A 21,554-nucleotide genomic window follows, 5' to 3' on the forward strand; every position below is an offset into this window, starting at 1 on the left:
AGTGACTAATGTTTGTCAAAGTTGTTTTTAATGCTAAAATTACAATGGCCAAAATATGGTTTGCATAGAGACAAATCCCATGCTCAGTGTGCCAAAACACAGATTTATTTAGATTTTTGAAATAAAATTTCAATCAATTAAAATCAGTGAAGGTAATCATTTAATAGTCAAAACAACTTGCATTTGCCATCGTATTTTATACTTTTTAAGGCATTATGGGACTAAATCCAAAGGCGTAGAGTGATTGTGTTGAAAACTAGAAAGGCATTCTATAGCTGACTTTGTCCATTTACTGTCCATATCCCCTTACTCTCACTACTATACTGCATATAGGCACAACTTCCATCTGCCAGAATCTGCATTTCTTTACCTGACAGCTTTCTGAGGCCACCAAATCCCACTTTTTTCCACCTGAGTATGGCTTCACATACTAGGAAATTAACATTCCCCCAACAGGGTTCAACCAGTGATGGGAGGTGGTGTATAAATACCCCAGTGCCTTCACCCCTGAGTGGGATAAACCTGAGACCTGTGTTTCCCAGAGCTTCCTGGCAGGATTAAACTCCAGTCACCAACAGCAAGTGCTGGGTTAATAAGTATACCCTTCTAATCTCCATTCTCTTTCCATTCTCCATCTCCCTACCACTGTTTCCTTCACATCGTGCATAAACTACTTATGCTGGAAAGCTCGTCTCAAGTTCGGCCTTCATAGTAACCCACAGACGAATAGCAACACTCCTGTAGTTGAACAAGTTGAGTTTATTACTTTTGGTAATGAGGGAGAATACACACCATAGGCAACCGTGGGTTATACGAGTAAGAGAGTATTCAAACCTGTTGTAGGATTTGGGTTTGCGTTAGATGATTTAAGGGAGGGTTTAAGGGCTTTGCTCTGGATTTCATGTTGTCACCAAGTAGGAGTAACTCTGTGATTGGGTATCTTAATACATTTTTCCTGGAAGGAGAGAAGACTAGAGAGAGGCTGAAGATACGTAATAATTGATAAAGAAGCAGCAGTGACTCATTAACAGGATAGGGAAGTATCTGATATTTTCTGGTTTGGACATTGTTTATGTTTTTGTCTATATTCTTACATGATTATGGAGTGGAATTTTCTGTCTGCAGTGGTAACAAAGTAGCATGTCTGATACTGATGTTTTGTGAAACAGTTTATCTTCAACACAAGAATACCAAGGCATAGCTGTACTAGGCCAGCCCCTCATGTCAGGAATTTCTCTTCTCTTTCTCTTATGCATTTTCAGTTACTGAGCACAGCTTTCTTCTATCAAAATATGTTCCAAATATAGCATTAAGAAGACTTATTTCTGTGTTTTTCTTTGATTTAAATAATGATATTTGTACTGATTTCAATATTATTCATCCATCTGAGTAATTTATAAGTGATTTCAATTCTAGGCTATGAGAGATTTTTGAACCTAGTTAGCATTGAAATATTTGTTTCTTGCTTATTTCACGTATGTGTGTGTGTGTATATATGTGTGTGTGTGTATTCTCCACAAATACACATCCACATACAGACTACTTTTCAAACTATTCTGATTAAAGATCTGTTACATTCTGATTATAAATTTTTTCCTGCAAGTTTCCAATTGTCACTGAACTCAAATTTCTTTTTAATTTTATTTATTTATTTATTTTGGGGGTGTGTTGGGTCCTCATTGCTGCACACGGGCTTTCTCTAGTTGCAGTGAGGGAGGGGTAGTGGAGGCTACTCTTTGTTGTGGTGTGCGGGCTTCTCATTGCGGTGGCTTCTTTTGTTGCAGAGCATGGGCTCTAGGCACACGGGCTTCAGTAGTTGTGGTGCACAGCCTCAGTAGTTGTGGGGCGCAGGCTCAGTAGTTGTGGCGCACGGGCTTAGTTGCTCCACGGCATGTGGGATCTTCCCAGACCAGGGCTCGAACCCGTGTCCCCTGCATTGGCAGGTGGATTCTTAACCACTGTACCACAAGGGAAGTCCCGTCACTAAACTCAAATTTATGGAAGTGATTGCAGTCAGTATTGGATTTATTTTTATTAATCTCATTCTAACAGAGATGTTGCAAGGAAGAAAGAATATGATATATAGGAATGCATTTTGAAAGTAAAGTCATTGCCTTGCTGTTAAGAGAGCATTGTTTATTTTTCAGAGAGCTAAAGAAGAGGCCCAGCAAAAAGAAGCAAAAGTGAAACTCCTCACTGAGTCTGTAAACAGTGTCATAGCTCAAGCTCCACCTGCAGCACAAGAGGCCTTAAAAAAGGAACTTGACACTCTGACCACCAACTACCAGTGGCTCTGCACCAGGCTGAATGGGAAATGCAAGACTTTGGAAGTCAGTTGCTTTTCTTGATCTTTATCAATTACTATATGACAACTTATGGTTGTATGTGAAGCATAGTGATTAAGAACACAAACTCTGGTTTAAGACTACTTAGGCTCAAATTCTTCACTCAGGCAGTTACAGGTTTGCACCTGTGGGCCATTTGCTTAACTTGTATAAACCTGTTACCTATCTATAAAATGGACATACAAATAATACTGATTTCATAGAGTGAGAAAATTAAATAAGCTATTCTATATAAAGTACTTAGCCTAGCACTCAGTAAATGTGAGCCACTCCCAGTCTGTTGTTGTTGTTATTATTATTAGGTCACAAAATCCCATGAGTAAGTTTTCTCAAGATTTATAGAAACTGGTCTCTCTTTTTTCATATATTTGAATGTCCATAAAGTCGTATAATTAGCAGGAAGGTATTCTGGGGAGAAAGTGTATTTTATTATAATTCTCTTTAACAATTGTAGTGCCCTATAGAGTTCTTTATAAGACATATTGTCTAACTAGCCTTTTTTTGGACATTTTACATTATATTAATTTATTATTATAAGTCCTGCCTATCTTTCACATATACTTTACTCCTTAGGTTATGATCCTCTGAATATACTTGATAAAGAATTCAGATACCCCAAGTGATTACTGTGTAATTGTATCAAAAGCAAACTGTGATTCTCCATGTGAAAATACTGTTTATTAGCAGTAGGTATCATGTCAAGGACACCAAAACTTTACTTATTACCAAATGCTGAAGCCGCCAGATACTGCACACCAAATGGGCTTTAAATTCAGCCAACTTCTCCTGCATAAACTGAGTCATCTTTGTGAATATAGTTGATAAAGAATTCAGGTATCCCATTATTGTTGAAGAACATGATTGTTTAGGGAGCTTTTTATATTGAGTGTTTGATGTTTAGAGGCAGATACAACTCAGACCAATAGAGGAGACCTTTAAAAAATATTAAAACTGTATCCTTCACCCTGTACCCAAGATTTCCAATATCACAACTCCAAGTTTCTCCATTATCAATTCCAGTTCGTTCTTTATCAGTCCCTGTTCATTTTTTATCCAATTCACTCCTCACACACTTGCCTAGTGCCTTCTGTATCCAAGGAACTATCATGGTTGCTGAGAATATTAAGGAAAATCTCTTTGATCGGTGCTATATCAGTACTACAGAAAATAAAACAAAGAATGGGAAGAGATGACACTGAAAGTTTCAAGGAAGTCACAACTGATTCAATATCATGTTATATGAGATAAGGACTTTTTATATCTAGGGAAGTGCTTTCTGATCATATTCAAATAAAACATTTAAATATTGTTTTCTTAGGTTCCTAATTTCTTTACATCATCACTGTTCTTTGCTTTCTATTTTTCATGTTGTTCACTTAAAAATACGCTACTCTGGAGAAATGTCTATTTAGGTCTTCTGCCCATTTTTGGATTGGGTTGTTTGTTCATGTATTGATTGCAGCTCTATTTACAATAGCCAGGACGTGGAAGCAAGCTAAGGGTCCATCGACAGATGAATGGATAAAGAAGATGTGGCACATATATACAATGGAATATTACTCAGCCATAAAAGAAAGGAAACTGAGTTATTTGTAGTGAGGTGGATGGACCTAGAGTCTGTCATACAGTGAAGTAAGTCAGAAAGAGAAAAGCAAATACTGTATGCTAACACATATATTTGGAATCTAAAAAAAAAAAATGGTTCTGAAGAACCTACGGGCAGGACAGGAATACAGACTCAGACGTAGAGAATGGACTTGAGGACACGGGGAGGGGGAAGGGTAAGCTGGGACGAAGTGAGAGAGTGGCATGGACATATATACACTACCAAATGTAAAATAGATACCTAGTGGGAAGCAGCTGCGTAGCACAGGGAAATCAGCTTGATGCATTGTGACCACCTAGAGGGATGGGATTGGGAGGGTGGGAGGGAGACGCCAGAGGGATATATGTATACATATAGCTGATTTACTTTGTTATACAGCAGAAACTAACACAACACTCTAAAGCAGTTATACTCTAATAAAGATGTTAAAAGAAATATGCTACTCCTCCAGAAATCTATTTTGGAGTATGTTTTCCAAAATTAATTTTTGTATTAATAACAAAATTTTTAAGATTTTTTTTATGAATTATCCTTCCATTTCTCATCTGTAATGACACTTCTAAACTTTCTTTTTGTGTTAAAGTTATCAAGTTATTTAGTCTCTCTTTATTCCTTCTCCATTGGTTTGGGATACATATGCTATTTATTTTAATGGAACCCTTAATTACAATATTATCTTTCATACCTTAATCCACAAAGTCCACCAATAATAAATATTTCTACACACCTAACAATGATATAGCAGAACCACTATAGTCATTTAACTCTGAATTTATTTCCCATCTTCCATATTGTTGTTGCACCCTATTTCTTATCCCCCTAAATCAGTCAGTGCTATTGCCACTGTGTTGTTGAAATTATTATTATTAATATTTATTTAGATTTGCCATCACTATTTTACCAATTTCTGTGATGATTTTTGCTTTTCTGTACCCTTCTTTTGCTTCTGCTCTTTCATTGAGTGTGAATAGCAAGTGCTCTCAGACTTTGTATGACTGAAAATGCCTTTTTTTTTTTGCTCTCAGTGTTGAGGAATGGCCTAGCTGAGCATATAATTATGCTAGGGGAGTTATTTTTTTACAACACTGAAAAATGTTATTCTATTTGCTTCTGAAATGTCTTGCTGTCAAGAAGTCTGCTGCCAAATTATCGTTTCTTTATAATTTTCTCAGGTACATTTCCATTTTCTCTTTGTCTTCGATGCTTTGCAGTTTCAGTCTATTTATCTATGTGTAATTTGCTTTCATTTGTACTTTGTCACCTGGTATATTAATAAGAACAGAAAGATTCTTTCTTTCTTTGGTGGTCTCCAAAAAACTTTTTTGGAGGTTTTCTTTCTCCTAATCTCTCCATTCCTTCCTAGGGGAACCTTTATTTGATCTATGAAGAATCTCCCCATCCTGTATTCAGATTCTTGGCTTCTCTTTAATATTTTCTATATTTCTATCTCTATCTTTTGGATTCTGGGTAATTTTCTAAAATCTGTCTTCCTTTCTCAAGTTTTCTCTTCACCTGCCTGGTGCATAATTTATTTTTTGATATATAAATACATTCATCTCTGCATTCACATCTATCTATATGTGTGTGTGTTCGTATTTTTTCAAAGGCTGTATTTTCCATTTCTCAATGTTTTACTTAGTTGTTTTGCAAATCTGTCTCTTTTGCATAATCTTCTGTTTTTGTGTAATTCTGTTTTTTCCTTTAAAGAATTTAAAGTTATGTAATATAGTTGGTTGAGAAATCTCAACTTAATGAGTAATAAGCGTGAAACAGTTTTGGTTTTCCAGTAACTAAAACCAACCAGGTTAAACTCCATTTTCTGCCTATAGTTGGCTTTTTAATCAGTATTTCAGTCTGATCCTCTAAGTTTTCATTTACTTTTAGTTATTAAAAGTCTCATATAATTTTTTTGTTTTTATTTTTTTAATTTTATTTTTGGCTGCATAAGGTATTTGTTTTTCTCTTTTTGGCTGCATTTGGTTTTCATTGCTGCACTCGGGCTTTTTGTGTGTGTGTGTGGTATGCGGGCCTCTCACTGTTGTGGCCTCTCCCATTGCGGACCACAGGCTCCGGATGCACAGGCTCGGTGGCCGTGGCTCACGGGCCCAGCCGCTCCGTGGCATGTGGGATCTTCCCGGACCCGGGCACGAACCCGTGTCCCCTGCATCGGCAGGCGGATTCTCAACCACTGCGCCACGAGGGAAGCCCGGGCTTTCTTTAGTTGCAGCGAGCGGAGGCTACTCTTCGTTGCAGTGCATGGGTTTCTCATCACGGTGGCTTCTCTTGTTGTGGAGCACGGGCTCTAGGCATGCAGGCTCAGTAGTTGTGTCTCGCAGGCTCTAGAGCGCAGGCTCAGTAGTTGTAGTGCGCGGGCTTCATTGCTCCGCGGCATGTGGGATCTTCCCGGACCAGGGCTCAACCCCGTCTCTCCTGCATTGGCAGACGGATTCTTAACCACTGTGCCACCAGGGAAGCCCTAAAACTCTCATATAAATTTTGATCTCATACTTTATTAAAATCTTCCACCAGCTTAATCTTGTGGGTTCAGTAATTTATACAGATGTGGGAGTGAGAAAAAAAGATCTTACAGTCCTCTTCTCTCAGTTTCTGGATAGTAATCTTCTAATTTTAGTATATGGGAGGATAAGGAAGGAAAAATACTCTTCATCTGATGTTCTTTCTTTGGCTGGCTGCAGTTGCTATTAACTTTTTTGTTAACATCCACACACATCTGTGATGATGAGTCTATTATCGTCAGACTCTATAGGTTATCACTACTGATCTGGCTTGTTCTCTATAGGTTTGTTGTGGTCTGATGGAGAGCCCAGTTGGCCTTGTTCACATGGACTTTGAACCCTAGAAAAGATTTCCTAAGCATACATGATAACCTTGGAGTATTCAACAAGAATTTCAGGCTGACTCTTGCCAATAGCCTTATACCACGTTGAAAATTAAACCTTTTTGTCTTACCCACTATATCTCAAATCAGCCTGTGGGCACTGGCAGATCCCATATTACGTAACTCTTAGGAATGAGAAACGTGAAATAGTTGTCCTTGATTCCTCTTTGGCCATACCAGCATCTCAGTAGGGAATGCATGTCAACCATTCCTTTCTGAATATACCCACCCACTTGAAGAGCACTGCTCTTTTAGATCCTGTAAAGAAAAGGGACCAAGGGACCAGATGGGTTTCCCCTAAACACCCTCATAAAAAGGTAAGAAAAGAGGATTGCCTAACTTTTCAAATTCTCCTCTCTTCATGTTCCCCCAGTGCCCTCCCCATTAGCCATCTGTATTTAGATGAGAGCTTGTAGAAACATCTAGCAGAAGTTTTACCAACATGGAATGTAGGGAACTTAGCCCTCTTATTTCTGAAGTATGAATTCTGGTTATTAGTCTCAAGAAAAGTAGATCCTACTGACAACTTTTATCACCAGGCTCAACTTATTTATTATAAAATTTAAAAAAAATTGTTTTGTTATCTCTGATCACAATGTATGGATTCTACCGTTTGTTACAGCTGTTGACTCCCTCTAATGGTAGTGAATTTTGTCACACGCTTGTAATTTTTTTGTTTGTGAGCTCATCTGTAGTAGGAATTATATTTTACTGGAAATCCCTTCTGTGCTAGGCTATTGGAGGGTCCTTATGAGTCTTTTCTATTTGTCCCTACCAGAGTCTGAGAGATGTTATGTTCTATCCTCATGTGTGATATAAACTTAGGTTTCACTTCCTTACCGGTGGATCCTTATTTTCCAACCAAAATCCAAAGGATCCTCAGCTTTCTTGCTAATTCCTTATACTCCAGTGGATGGGGATTTTATAGTTCTTGTTTCCAGGAGAGGTGACACCCATCTTTATGGTTTTCCATCTCCCTGGAATGCATGAGACCAATGCCTCTTTTCCCATCCCAAATTAGTTTTGAATACCCCAGCTTTTATGTTCTGATATGCCAGTGTTTTGTTAAGCTTGGGTTCCCAACCTTTAGTGCACTTAACTTCCCCTTTTATTTCTGCCACCTGGGGATTTTTTGTACTTGTTTCATAAATCAGCTGTGAATTTAAAAGTTTTTTAAAAAATATTTTATCTAGCATTTTAATATGACTGGATCAGGTTGGGGGGAGGGTTTACCTCATCAGCTCCATTTTGAATGGAAGTTTCCTTTTTTATTTGTACTTTCTTCAAAGCCACTTTGACTTTGGTGACTTCAAGGTAATTTTAAGTCCCAAACTGTTAAACTTAACAGTTATTCTAAGTGGCTTTTAGCTCCAATTCAGGCTGCAAGACTATATTTTATTTTGCAAAGGTGACCTGTAATACCAGTACATTCAGCCTCTCCAGCTGTGTACTTCAGATTCATTGAGGATCCAAGAGGCCATCCATCCTGATGGTTAAATCAGCAAAGTAGTTCATTATCTCAATCTGCCCCAAAGTTAATAAGACAAGTTACCATTCGCATCTCCTTATCTTCAAAGCTCTAAAGTACCCTCGGGTATTAGATGGGATATTTATATTTTCCCACTGGGATCTTTACCCAGAAGGAAGACAACCTGTAGTCCAGCAGGAGCTGGAAATGACCCAGATTTAAGATTTCTATCACTTTTTAAAGCAAAATACTTAATTTCACTTTCTGTAATAAACTACATAAAATACTAAGCAAGAATTGGTAGGCTGGCAAGGCAGGTTAGACTGATACTTTTCATCAGTTAGAGAGAGAATGTTCTCCATCATTTGCAAGGGCTGTGAGCAAAGGTGAAAATATGGGGAATCTGATAGAATTTTTAGTTTCTCCTAAAATAAAACTTCCTTCCTATGCTTCATTTTTGGTTGTGGGGGAGGGGTTGCAGGTGGTAGTGATTGCACTGCTATATCTATAAATTTGCCCAATATTTCCAATCTCCAAGCTAATGGAAAATGACTTTTTTAATATTCTTATCCTCTAATGTATCTTCCTACTTTTTACCAGCAGACATAACCCTAATCCAGAAAATTGTCTTTATTTCTCTGCTAAAAAAAAAATCATCATACACATGTGGATGCCTAAACAATATACTGCTCAACTTTGCTTGTTTTGAGGGTTGTAGAAAGTGGTAACCTGTAATATATCGTTTTCTGGGGCTAGTTCTTTTTGCTCAACATTTTTGTGTCTGGGCCTCATCCATATGGTTCTCTTTGGTGAAGTTTTCATTTTTGCTTCTGTGTTCTCTGTAAATATGATACAGTGTATTTGTACATTTTCTTGCCACTGGACATTAAGGTTCGTTTCCTTCTTTTTTTTATTTTGGTTATTACAAAAAGTACTGAAATGAACATTCTTGTAACTCTCTTTGTTGTCCATCCAAACCAGTTTCTCTGAGGATGTGTATGGAAAAGTGGAGTTGCTGGGTTGTTAGGTATGTGAATGTTCACCTTACTGGGAATGACATTGTTTTCCAAAATGATCATTCTAGTATACACACCCACCAGCAATAAATACAAATTTGTATTAATGCATATCTTCTCCCACACTTGGAATTGTCAGACTTCTCATTTCTGTCAGTCAACGTGTTAAATATCTCCCTGTAATCCTGACATACATTCTCCTGGTTACTAATGAGCCTGAACATATTTGTGAATGTTTATCACATGTATCTTTTTCTTTCAAATACTGGTTCAGGATTTTGTTTCATTTTTCTGTTAAGTTATTTGTTCATCTTTCAACTGATTCAGTGTTCCTTTCATATTCATCTATTTCCAGTTTTGCAGTTGTTTTCTTCAAGTTTGAGGCTGTTTTTCAGTTTCTTTCTTGTGTTCTTTGATGAGTAGGTTTTAATTCTAATGTAATTAAATTTATTTATCTCTTTCTTACGGTCAGTTTTTACAAAATGTCTTATTTTAGATATTCGTTCTCATCCCAAGATCAAAAAAAGTCTCTTCTATATTCTTCTGGTAGCAGACTTAAAATTTTGCTTTTTCATATATGAGTACTTTTGAATATTAAGTAGTTTTTTCAGGGTATATCAAAAGCCATTGAAAAATAATCATATCCTCAAAATAGTTCATATTTCTAATAATATACCACAAGGAAATAATTTAAAATATGGAAAAATCCATATTCATGGTGATGGTCACCAGAAAGATATAATAGCAAACAAAACTAAGGAAACCAAACTATAGCTACTTAAATGAAACCTTAGATTTTTATTAAAAAATATATCTTCCTAATAATATAGAAAAAATATATAGGATATAATGTTTATTAAAAAGAGAGGTATAGTTAAATCCATACTTTACTTTTAACTATCTATTTATATATGATAAAATTTAGAGGAGGTTACAGAAAGTGGTAATAGTTGATGTGTTGGGATGTTAGGTTTATACGTGCAGTTTTATATATGCTTTTATTTTTTCTATTTCCCAGACTGTAATGTTGATGAATTATTTTTTATTTAAAAAAGTAAATCACTGAGTCTTGAATTTATTCATGTGATAAAATGTTTCCTTAATGATTGGTAATTATAGACATATTAGATGCTCAAAATGACTAGTTGCATTTTCAGTGATCTACAAAGAAAAGGTGAAAAATACAAAATGTGTTTTATTTTTAGAAGTTTAAAAAATGGAAATGGCAAAATCGCACACTCACTGTTCTATCGAAATATTTCATCTGTGATATACATTTCTTTCACAGGAAGTTTGGGCATGTTGGCATGAGTTATTGTCATACTTGGAGAAGGCAAACAAGTGGCTAAATGAAGTAGAATTTAAACTTAAGGCCACTGAAAATATTCCTGGTGGAGCTGAGGAAATCTCTGAGGTGCTAGATGTAAGTTGTGAATTAATATAATTGTGATAATTTATATGCATTATTGAAAGATGTCAAGAATCAAATAGAAAATAAATTCAAAGAAAACCAGGCAGAGAGTATAGTTGCTATGCCTTCTGCAGCACCAGTGCTTGGGGTGAAACCTTTGATTCCTCTCTGAACCTTCCAGTGTTAAGGTTTTAAAGAGAATGTAAATAACCTCTTAGAGAGGACATATGCCTTTTGCTATATCACTGTGTTCTATGTTGACATTTTTCGTTACCTGCTTAAATCTACTACAGACCTGCAAAGACAGTTTGAATGCACCGTTTTGCTCCATTGGAGTAGAGATAAACAGGATGATAATATAAAACATTATTTCTGGTTTAAAAGCTACCTTCACTGAGTTGGAACATATTTTTTAATTATTTAAAATCATAAATTTATACCTTACCGAATGTTTCAAGGTATTAAATAGGCATGCTTTGATATTGGAAATGTATCTTTAAAATGTTCATACATTTTAGTAATAGAGAATTTTAGTACATTTTCAAGTTTTATTTTGGAGATCTTTAAAAAGTAAAATTTAAAGGAGTTTGTATGTATAAGCTTTGATTTATGTGAATTTCTGACAATCATTTATGTCCTATGCATTGTATTGTACTTTTGGCTAATCCTTTTTATGTAATGATTATGTAGTTTTAGCCTATGTATTGTGCGTAGAGTCACTTGTAGTGCAGCCCTTTTGTAAATCTGCTAAACTAAGGTACATAAATTAATCAAAACGTGAAGAAAATGTGAAATGTTTTTGACTGAATAAAATTGGAATCCTAGGACATTGCAGCAGAAACCTGGGCATGATTATATCCAACTTCCTTACTTTTGCAAGAGATTTGTAAAACTTGAAGAGGTATTAAAGAACAATGAGAGAGGCCTCAAATAGACTATAATTATGTCCCTGTCCTATTCAGAGATGTTCAGTGACCAAACATTCGTTGTGAACTAACAGTGTGAAGCATCTTCCAAAAACGATGAAACAAACTTGCAGTTATACCACATGAGTAAAAGGATCATGGCCAGAACAAAGGTTGTGATCATGCACTTATCCTACTAAATGAACAGACTGAAGGACCTCATCCTTGTTTTTATTGTCTCTCAGCCCAAAGATGGCTCCTTTACCTCTAAGCCGTGTATGTGTGAAGGCCAGAGGGATTCCTTCTAAAGTACTGTGACTTTTTCTTTAATGTGAGAAGGGAAACTCTGCTCTTGAATTTCTACTTGTGTACATTGTCAGAATCATGTCACTTGGCCATCACTAGCTATAAGAGAAGTTGGGAAGTTGAGTGTCTTACCTTCCAGGTTTTATAGTAGAGAGCCTCAGAGAAGAAGATGGCCGTGAATCCTTTTTTATGTACCCCATTCCATAGTTCTGCCACAAGCCCATGAAGATTGACATGGAGCAGCATCATAGTTTTGAAATAACAATGATCTTTCATGTTTTGTTATCCCAGTTAAATATTGCTTTAAGTTGCTTATAACTTAATTATATGTAAATCAGAAGATACTGAGCATTTTGGGCTAGTTCAATGGATTTAGAAAAAGAAGTGAAATAGTAATTATTACATATGTATTTCAGTCACTTGAAAATTTGATGCAACATTCAGAGGATAACCCAAATCAGATTCGCATATTGGCACAGACCCTAACAGATGGCGGAGTCATGGATGAACTGATCAATGAGGAACTCGAGACATTTAATTCTCGTTGGAGAGAACTACATGAAGAGGTATGATGAGAAGAGAGAAAAAATCTCTTCAAACTAATTTGTATAAAGACTAGCAAATACCTTTGTGCCTCTCAGTCAAAATTAGGAATAATTTAAATATTAGCTCAGCTTCCAGGTTGTAGAAACTTTCAAGTTCTAGACATGCATGAAATATTTATATGTGTATCATATCATTTTATCTTACAAAAACTTTATAAAGTATGGGTTTTAATAGGAAGCCTGAGACAGACCAAGTACAGTAACTTGCTCAAATCTTCAAATGAGTAAATAGTTAATCTGGTGTTCAAAATCGGATCTTATCTGACCACAGTTCTTTTCCATTTGCAAAATTAACTAACATATGTAGGTATCGTCACCTCTCTCTCTCTCTCTTTTTCTCTCTCTCTCTTAAAACATGTACACACATGTTTGTTATGGTCATATATAGTCTGTTAATAATACATGTGATTTTATTAGTACCCAAGATATTGGATATAGTTTATTGTTCCCAAATAATATGAGTTTGTATTTATATATAACAGGGGGGTTTTCATATTTAAAAATTAATATATATGGTGTGAATTTTTCAAATCAAAATTGAAAAAATAACATATTTTTCTGAATCAAACAATATTTTGCATACACTCTCCTAAATCAAGAATGAATTATTTGTCGAGAAGGAAAAAAAAATTCATAATGAGGTTTACTTTCGTATCTGATTGCTAAGTGCATCTATAACATGTGAGACACTGAAGGTTTGGTAAGAGGTCAGAAAAAGTATCTGTACTTCACTACTTATAGTCATTGATTAGTTAAGCAAAAAATTATTAATTTCTTAGTGTGTTCCGGGACATAAAAACAAATAATATCCTTATAAGATGCAAAACGTTTGGGTTAAAAGTTACGACAGAGTATTAGAGAACATAGAAAAGGACACAGACCTGTGTGGGTCAGCAATGGAAGGTATTTGGGGTAGCTTTCCTAGAGAAGATTTGTTGTAAACTACATTTTTAAATTAGAGTAGGAGACAGCCAAATGGGCAAGAGTAAGAGGGTGATTCCAGGCAGGTAGCCACCAGCACTTACAGAAAATTGGAAGTATTTGGTTTTGCTAAAGCACAGAATGCAAATGGGGGTCTGGCTGAAGGTGAGCCTGAACAAATAAGCATGAGTGAGTTTGCTAAGGGAGATCTATGCTTCACAAAAAGCCTGCTCTATAGCCATGCACTTAGGGAACCACTGAAGGATTTAACTTATAAGGGGGAAGGAGAAGAAGGTGCCACCATCAGATTACGTTACCTCTGTGGAGACTGGAGAGTCGGGTTGGGGGGGGTCTAAGAGACAGGGAGACTGCAGGCAGTGAGACCAAGTAAGAAGCGATACTTCTAGCTCAGTTGAAGGCAAGGCCATTGGTGATAGATACAGAGCAAATGCAAAATTCAGAAGAGCATCTGGGTTTCTGACTCAGGTGATTGAGTATCAGATATTTTTCAGAAACAACTTGGAGAAAGTAAGAAAAAACAAGTTTGGAGGTGAAAGATCACATGTCATTTTTATGCCCTTTCAGTCAGACATGTCTGCTTAAGTTTGATATTAATCAAAAGTAACCCGAGTGAAGACCTTAGGTGCTGATAGTTTATTTTGGAGATGATACCAAGAAGGACAAGTGAGGGCATGGGGAGAGTGGAGAATGAAAGGTTGGAAGGCTGATAAAGGATGCTTTTATGAGTGAGTTTCCATTGGGAGTTACTGAGCTCAGTCCCACTGGGAGCTTTAAAGAAATCAGGTAGACCACCAGTGTCATAGAGCTCACTTAGGATTGTCCCACTGGGCTAATGGAAGCTGGAACTTTTGTCCACCAATTTTCCTCCCTTTGTGTTTGAGGATTGCCCTTGGGTGCATAAAATCCCCGTACTTCTGGGCTGCCTAGAGCAGTAAAACTGAGAAATGTGGGAGCTTAAGGTGGGAATCTAGCAGTGCGTGCACATACTGGCCACCAAAGCTTCAAGTGAACTTAGAGGTTGCAAGGCTAAGGGCTTATGTGGCTGTGCAGCAACAGGATCTGCTACAGTACTTACGGAGTGCCCAGGTGGGGATATTCCCTAATCCAGTAAGAGAGAGTTACACAGCCCTAAAGTTAGAGTGATTCGGACTAGTTACACAGATGAGGAATTTGTCAGGCTACATGCTAATTAAAACTGCAGAGTTCCTGAGATCATCCCAAATAAGCCAAGAGAAGAAGAATCATAGACAGAATTTCAGAGTTATACCCCATATCAGGTTTTCGGCTGAGGAAACAGGGTCTACAAAGGAGATGAGAAGAAATGATCAGAGGTAAGAGGAGACGCAAGTTAAAACCAGGGTGCTTAGCACGTAGCAGTTTATAAAGAGGAGTCATGAAAAACTGTCAAGTATGGGTGGAGAAAGCCGGTAAGATGAAGACAGAATTGGGCAAAAAGGATATCACTTGTGACCTTTCCTAGAGTAGTTTTGATAGAGTTTTCCTGGGGATAGAGAGACTCTGATGACAGTGCCATACAGAAGATACTAGAGAAAAGGACAGGGAAGGCAAGTGTGCACGATCCTTGTGAGGAGCTTGGCTGTGAAGGCAAAGAAAGGTCCTAAGGGGGGATGGTAGCTATGACGGTATGCAGGGAACCTTTTGTTATTTACATGGGGGAGAAGTTTAATCATGTTTATACATTGGAAAGAAAGAAGTCCTGATTAACAGAGACTCCAAACAAACCTTAATCCTGCACTACCTTTGTTTAGTAATCTAATCATACTTTCTCCATATCAATATAAGGGACTATGGACTGGCGATTCTAAACAATCCTTTAGCCCTTGACACTATCGCACTGTTACTGGAAGTGGGCAGAAGTAGGTATTCCCAGGAGGCAACTAGGTCAAAGGTCATTTACATTTGGATTTTGATATAGAATTGGAATGTGCTTGTATTTGTATTTGAATGTTAGCGTCAGGTTACAAATTAGAGTTCAACCTAAAAAGAAGAAAAAAAGTCAAAAGGCACACTGTAAAACTGATTTTGGCTAAGCTGTGAAGAGGCCCATATTTTAATCATTAACCATGTTCAGTGTTTGTCTAGTCTGTCCTTAGGAGTAGACCAGTCTCTAATCCTGATCTTGGCATCAGCCTCATTTATGTAATGCTCTTGCAAACCTTTAGCAGCACAAAAAACTACTTACGTCTTTACATTTCAAAGGTCTCTGTTGTGGAACCTGGTATTTCCCCCAAATAGATAATAATTCAACTCAACAACAAACCTTGATTGAACGCTTATTTTGCTATATCCAAACTGAGTTTTAAGGCATTGAAATTTGAATCAGAAAATCTTGGGTTGGCATAGCCCTTGGTATTAATCAGGGTCAGACAGGTAACAGAAAACAGGTTACACAGTAGCTTGGACAGGGAACGTTTAATACAAATAAGTATTAAGTAATTACTGGGAATTAATTTTTAAGAGGAAATAGAAGAGAGCAAAGAATTCCCTAGAGCCAAGGGATAGTACCCAGGGAAGGAACTGACTTGGAAAGTGAGGGGCTCTACCCAAGGCTGGGATTCAAACCTGTTTGGAAAGAGTATGTCTCCAGAGCATGAGATGACCAAGAAGTTCGCTGGGTTGACCCAAACCAGAGCTAGTATGTGGTCAGTGGGCTGAAGCTTGTGTGAAGGGAATCTTGGAGTGGGATGATGACAAAATTCATGGGGAGGTAACCTGTGGGGGCTGCTATTGAATTTTCTGGGAAGCTAGAGGAGGTTGCCTGTTGGACTCCCTGGGAAGCTAGCTACAGTAGGGGCCACTGAATTTAGGGATACCAGCTTGGGCTCCAGGAAGCTGCCCATGGATTTGGCACCCAGGTCGGACTTGCCACTGGAGCACCAGAAGACACCTGTAGAGGGTGCTGCTAAAATTTATTTGGCGGGGTGGGTGGGGAACAGACAAGGCGAACTCCACCAGGCATCCCACAGGCCAACCCAGAGCCACGGGAGCAAGAAGTAAAAACACACTGAACAGAGGAAACTTTACCTCCCCCAGTGTCACTCCAGCACCCTTTATTGACAAAGCTTAGCATCCTGCCAGCTGGCAAAGAGAGAAATATTCCAGTATCACCAACATGAATGTTAAAAGACAACAAACACATCCATCTACAACCCATTGGCTCTGTACCCTTGGGAAATATTTTCAAGCTTCCATTTCCTCATCTGTGATGACAGATCCTATTTCATAGGATTCTCCTGAGCAATGTATAAAATACTGCCTGGAAAGTGCTTTTATTTTTACTAGGTTGTATGCTGTAGTATCTACCCTCAAAGCAGTATGTGTGTGTGTGTGCGTGTGTGCTACCAGGGCAGGGATAGACAAACATATACATATACTCCAATGTGAAAAACAATGAAATGCACACACCTCCATTATTTAAATAAAATTCAGAAGACTGACGAAAGGACTTTTATCATTCCATAGGTCTTAAAATTGGAAGGAATTTTTCCTTCTACTTCAGTAGTCAATTAAACAGAATGCTATAGTAACAATAAATAAACTTGAAACCACTATCAGCCTTGGCTATGCTTATATAAAATATCTAGCCAATAATAACCTGAGAGTAATTTGGCAATGTAAATAAAGCATATTTGGTGCTTTTGAGCTTTGATGAAAACCACATCATGTTAGAGATAATATCCTTCTCAAATTCTGTTCTGCTAGTCTTTAGTATGCCAATGTGACTTTAAAGATAAGATGTTGAGTTAAAAGGATGAGTAGTAACAGGGTTTTCCTAGTTCTCAGGGTATAATCTGAGTACTTTTGATCAATTCCAGACTGTCTAGGTAATAGAGAAATATCTAGTACTTTGTTAGCTAAATCCGTTGAAAAGACTGGTGTTTTGATGCAATGCAGATGCAACCTTAGGATAATTATCTAAGAGTCTGGGGAAATAAAATAATTATAGTAACAGAGTTTTAAAATTGATTTTCTTTTTTAAAAAAAATCGATGTTGCATATTGGATTGTTATAGTCAAAAATTCTGAATTTTTTAAGCCATAAATTTCTTGATTTTTTTTTTTTTTGGCTAAAGAAAAACAGTTTTTCCGTTAATAAACAAGTGCCCTTTCTTTTGAATATGAGCCTTAGCCCATTTTCTTCTTGATTAAAATGCCTGTGTCACAGGTTTGTGGGTTTCTTTTTAAATTGCCTAACTGATGTTTCCTGTAGGGGCAATTATGCAGAACAAAGGTAACATTCAGTTGCCTGTTAAATCAATCAAACAGCCAGAGATTTTATTGCCTATGAATATTTAAAAGAGATTTGCTAGATCCTGTTCCTAATTTCAGAGTGTGAGGTTGCATTCAGATAAGTGATAAATTATTTCCATTCCTTGAAAAGGCATCTTTCACTCTTCATAATCATATGGCATTACATTTTCTACTCACAGTAATGATTTGAGAGATGGTTAGCAAACCAGGAAACAGCTCCAAAAATTGTACCAAATAATCTAATTTTTCCAACTTATTACAGAGTAACCAAGCTACAGACGATTTGTTAGTGATACAGCAAAATGTATAATAATAGCAATAATAGTATAATTGTTACAAAGGCCCAAGCACTGCTCCAAGTGTCTGACATACATTTTCTCATTTGTTCTCAGAGCAGCCTTATGTTATAAGGTCTTCTATTGTACATTCCTATTTTATGGAAATGGATAGGGTATCAAAGCCACAAAGCTAGTATACTTAGGCCCAAGTCTCTGCTTTTGGAGCCCGGGCACATACTGATTGACCATGCTGCCTTCAATCTCAGTGATCTTTCCCTTATATTAAAAATAAAAGCTGCTTGGTAAGAAGTGAATATTGCAAGTAACTGGTTTCCCAATTTCTAAGGAAAGCTTACAGTATGGGTTTAAAAATATTAGGGATGACTAATTTTATAAAAAGTCTTTTAGAGTCTTAAATATTAAAATCACATGTATTTAGAAGTCCAAAGCCTTTACCAGTTCTCTTGATTAGTGATTATTTCATCTTTCTTGTGTATTGTTAATGCCCCCATTTCTGGTCTTCTCAAAGTCATCTATAAGTTTTTTCACATGACATTAAATAGCAGACAGTAAAAGAGAAGAAGCAAAATCTAAATTGGTTGATTCTGCTTTAGTAGTAACGCTCGTGACAGGCAGGCAGCTTGAGGGACTCATTAATTGCTCCAGTAATTATAACGTTGAATTGGTCACTGAGTGTCACATCTACCTTAGCATAGATAGCGAAGAATAGACAAATATTGACTGAAGGAAAACTGTAAAGTAATCCAGGAAAACAAGTGACTGTATATCAGTCTTGAGGTCAAAATTATTATTGGAAAGCCATGTATCTATAAAAGAATATCTTTATGATTTTGTCAATGTGTTTACTTCTTAGAAAATATCAATGTATAATATAAATAGTAAAAGCTACAATTTACTGAGTGCATTTTTATGTCAGTCCTTGTGCTAAGCAATTACAAACAGTGTTAAACTTAATCCCCACATTATTTTTATGAGGTAGATTTGATTAATTCCACATATGTTGAGAAGGGGCTGACTTCCATTCCCAAGGATGAGGCAGACTCAGTTTTCTAAAATGCCCTCTTCAAAACACCAAGATGCTGGGAAATTTCCAACAAATATACTTTTAAATGTTTTCTCTCTTGCAAGGAAGTGAGTAAACCTTTAAAGGCCAGGACCAAAAAAAAAATGCGGATGAAACTAAAGTCATAGAACTAATAAAACTATGAGTGCTGACCCTTGTATTGCCTTAGTGCTAAAAGCTAATACTAGAAACCCAGAGTTTGGTTAAATTAAGCCATTTGATACAGTAGAAATCTGAGCCTCAGGCTCAAGCAAATGGGGGGAGGTGAACAGAGATTCTATGTAAAACAAGGGTTATATCTTCAGTACAATGATGGACGGGGGTATTCTGTCTGTGAAAGGTCCCAATATAAAAATATGTCTATCTCTCTTCCTACTCGAAGTATAAAATTAAAAGTAAGAATAATTATAATCATCTCATTGAAAATGTGTAACCGTGGGCCTGTTCTTGTGAGGGTCGCTTATTTGAGTGTTTATTACCAGTAAGAGTCAAGGTATCCCTAACACAAGAGATTAAGTTAAAGTAGCTCCAGGTTGGTAGCACCCTAGCACTAGTGAGAAGTGAATCCAAATTCTTAGAAAGAAAATCATCTTAGTATTCTCACAGACTAAATTTTGTGAAATTTGAGCTCATGATAAACCCCACAAGCACAAGAAAACAAACCATCATGAAGCAAAGTAATCACATGCAACACAGTGAATTTAGATCACCTCCTCTACAATTTCAGGTACTAGAATTGCTAGGTAATTAATATAAAATAAGTAGGTGAAATATTAAAGAAAGAAATGAGAGTGAGAATCAAATGAAGAAATAAGACGCAAAAAGTTGATGAGTAAGATTTGAAAAACAGATCAAAATATGAGTAAAAATTATCACTCTAAAAATTGGAAAATAATAATGGCTGTGTTCAGTGTATATTAAACAGTTGGAAAAAAATGAGTTATGAGGAAATTGAAATATAGGGAATGTGGTACCAAAACCTAAGGAGGTGGACAGTATGAACAGGAAGGCAAAATATATATTGGAGTAGGTTATGAATGTCTAACTTATGTCTAATGGGAGACTCTGAAGGCGAGAATAAAGAAAATGGATAGGCGGGAATATGTGAAGGATACTGAAGAATAATTTCCAGAGCCAACCTACTTAACCAGGAAGCACAATATATAACAGGCGGCATAAATAAATAGAAATCCACTCTTAGACATTTCACAGTGAAACTGCAGAATTCCAAAAACAAAGATACATTTACATTAGCAACCAGAGAGGAGAGACAGATCATTTGTGAAGGAATGAAACATAGACTGACATTAGACTTTTTAACTGCAACAAAAGAATCAGAAAAAAATTGGAAAAATGTTTTCAAGATATTGAGAAAAAATTATCACCATCCCAAAGTTCTGAACCTAGCAAAATTGCAAGGGTAGATTAGACATTTTCAGAGAAACAGAAATTGAGATTTTACCTCAGCAGATCCTTTCTAAAGCAAAGAAATTCCAAAAGGAAGATCTTAGATGCCCTGAGATAAAGAGACATGAGAGAGATAATTCTCCCAGATACGTGAGGATACAGCAAGAAGGAGGCCATCTGCAAACTAGAAAAAGGGCCCTCACAAGACACTGAATCTGCAGATACCTTGATCTTGGACTTCTCAGCGTCTAGAACTGTGAGAAATAAATGTATGCTGTTTAAGCCCCCTGATCTATACTATTTTGTTATAGAAGCCCAAGCTGATTAAGACAGGCTGAAAAATATGGCTAGAAAATATTCTTACTAAAATTTGACAAAAATGGTATAAGAATGAAAGATGTACAAATGGCCAAAGGCACACGAAAAAATGCTCAACATTTCTAATCATCAGAGAAATGCAAATCAAAACGACAATGAAATATTACCTCACACCTGTCAAAATAGCTATCATCAAAAAGTATACAAATAACAAATGTTGGTGAGGATGTGAAGAAAAGGGCACCCTAGTACACTGTAGGTGGGTTTGTAAATTGTTGCAGCCACTATGGGAAACAGTATGAGGTTCCTAAAAAAACTAAAAATAGAACTACCGTATGATCCAGCAATTCCACTCCTGGGTATACATCTGAAAAAAACAAAAACATTAACTTGAAGAGATACATGCACCCCAGTCTTCATGGCAGCATTATTTACAATAGCCAAGATGTGGAAGCAGCCCAAGTGTCCATCAACAGAGAATGAATACAAAAAATATGTGTTTATGTATGTATATATGTGTATGTGTGTATATATACACACACACACAATGGAATATTACACATTAAAGAATGGAATTCTGCCATTTGCAACAATGTGGATGGACCCAGAGAATATTATGCTTAGTGAAATAACTAAGACAAAGACAAATACTCTATGTTATTACTTATATGTTTATCTCAGGAATCTAAAAAA

The 21,554-nt window shown here is 36.6% G+C and overlaps 1 protein-coding gene across 17 annotated transcripts in view; it reads left to right on the forward strand.

The window, feature by feature from the left end:
- DMD (dystrophin) overlaps positions 1-21,554 on the forward strand; it is a 2,551,447-nt gene that overhangs the window by 1,189,251 nt on the left and 1,340,642 nt on the right. For all 17 annotated transcript variants that reach the window (XM_067023689.1, XM_067023685.1, XM_067023692.1 and 14 more), the window contains 3 exons: positions 2,148-2,330; positions 10,623-10,757; positions 12,373-12,522. In XM_067023689.1, coding sequence (XP_066879790.1) covers positions 2,148-2,330; positions 10,623-10,757; positions 12,373-12,522 — 468 coding nt within the window. The remainder of the gene's footprint in view (positions 1-2,147; positions 2,331-10,622; positions 10,758-12,372; positions 12,523-21,554) is intronic.

Source organism: Kogia breviceps, chromosome X, assembly GCF_026419965.1.
Source record: "Kogia breviceps isolate mKogBre1 chromosome X, mKogBre1 haplotype 1, whole genome shotgun sequence".
In the NCBI taxonomy this organism is placed as follows: domain Eukaryota; kingdom Metazoa; phylum Chordata; class Mammalia; order Artiodactyla; family Physeteridae; genus Kogia; species Kogia breviceps.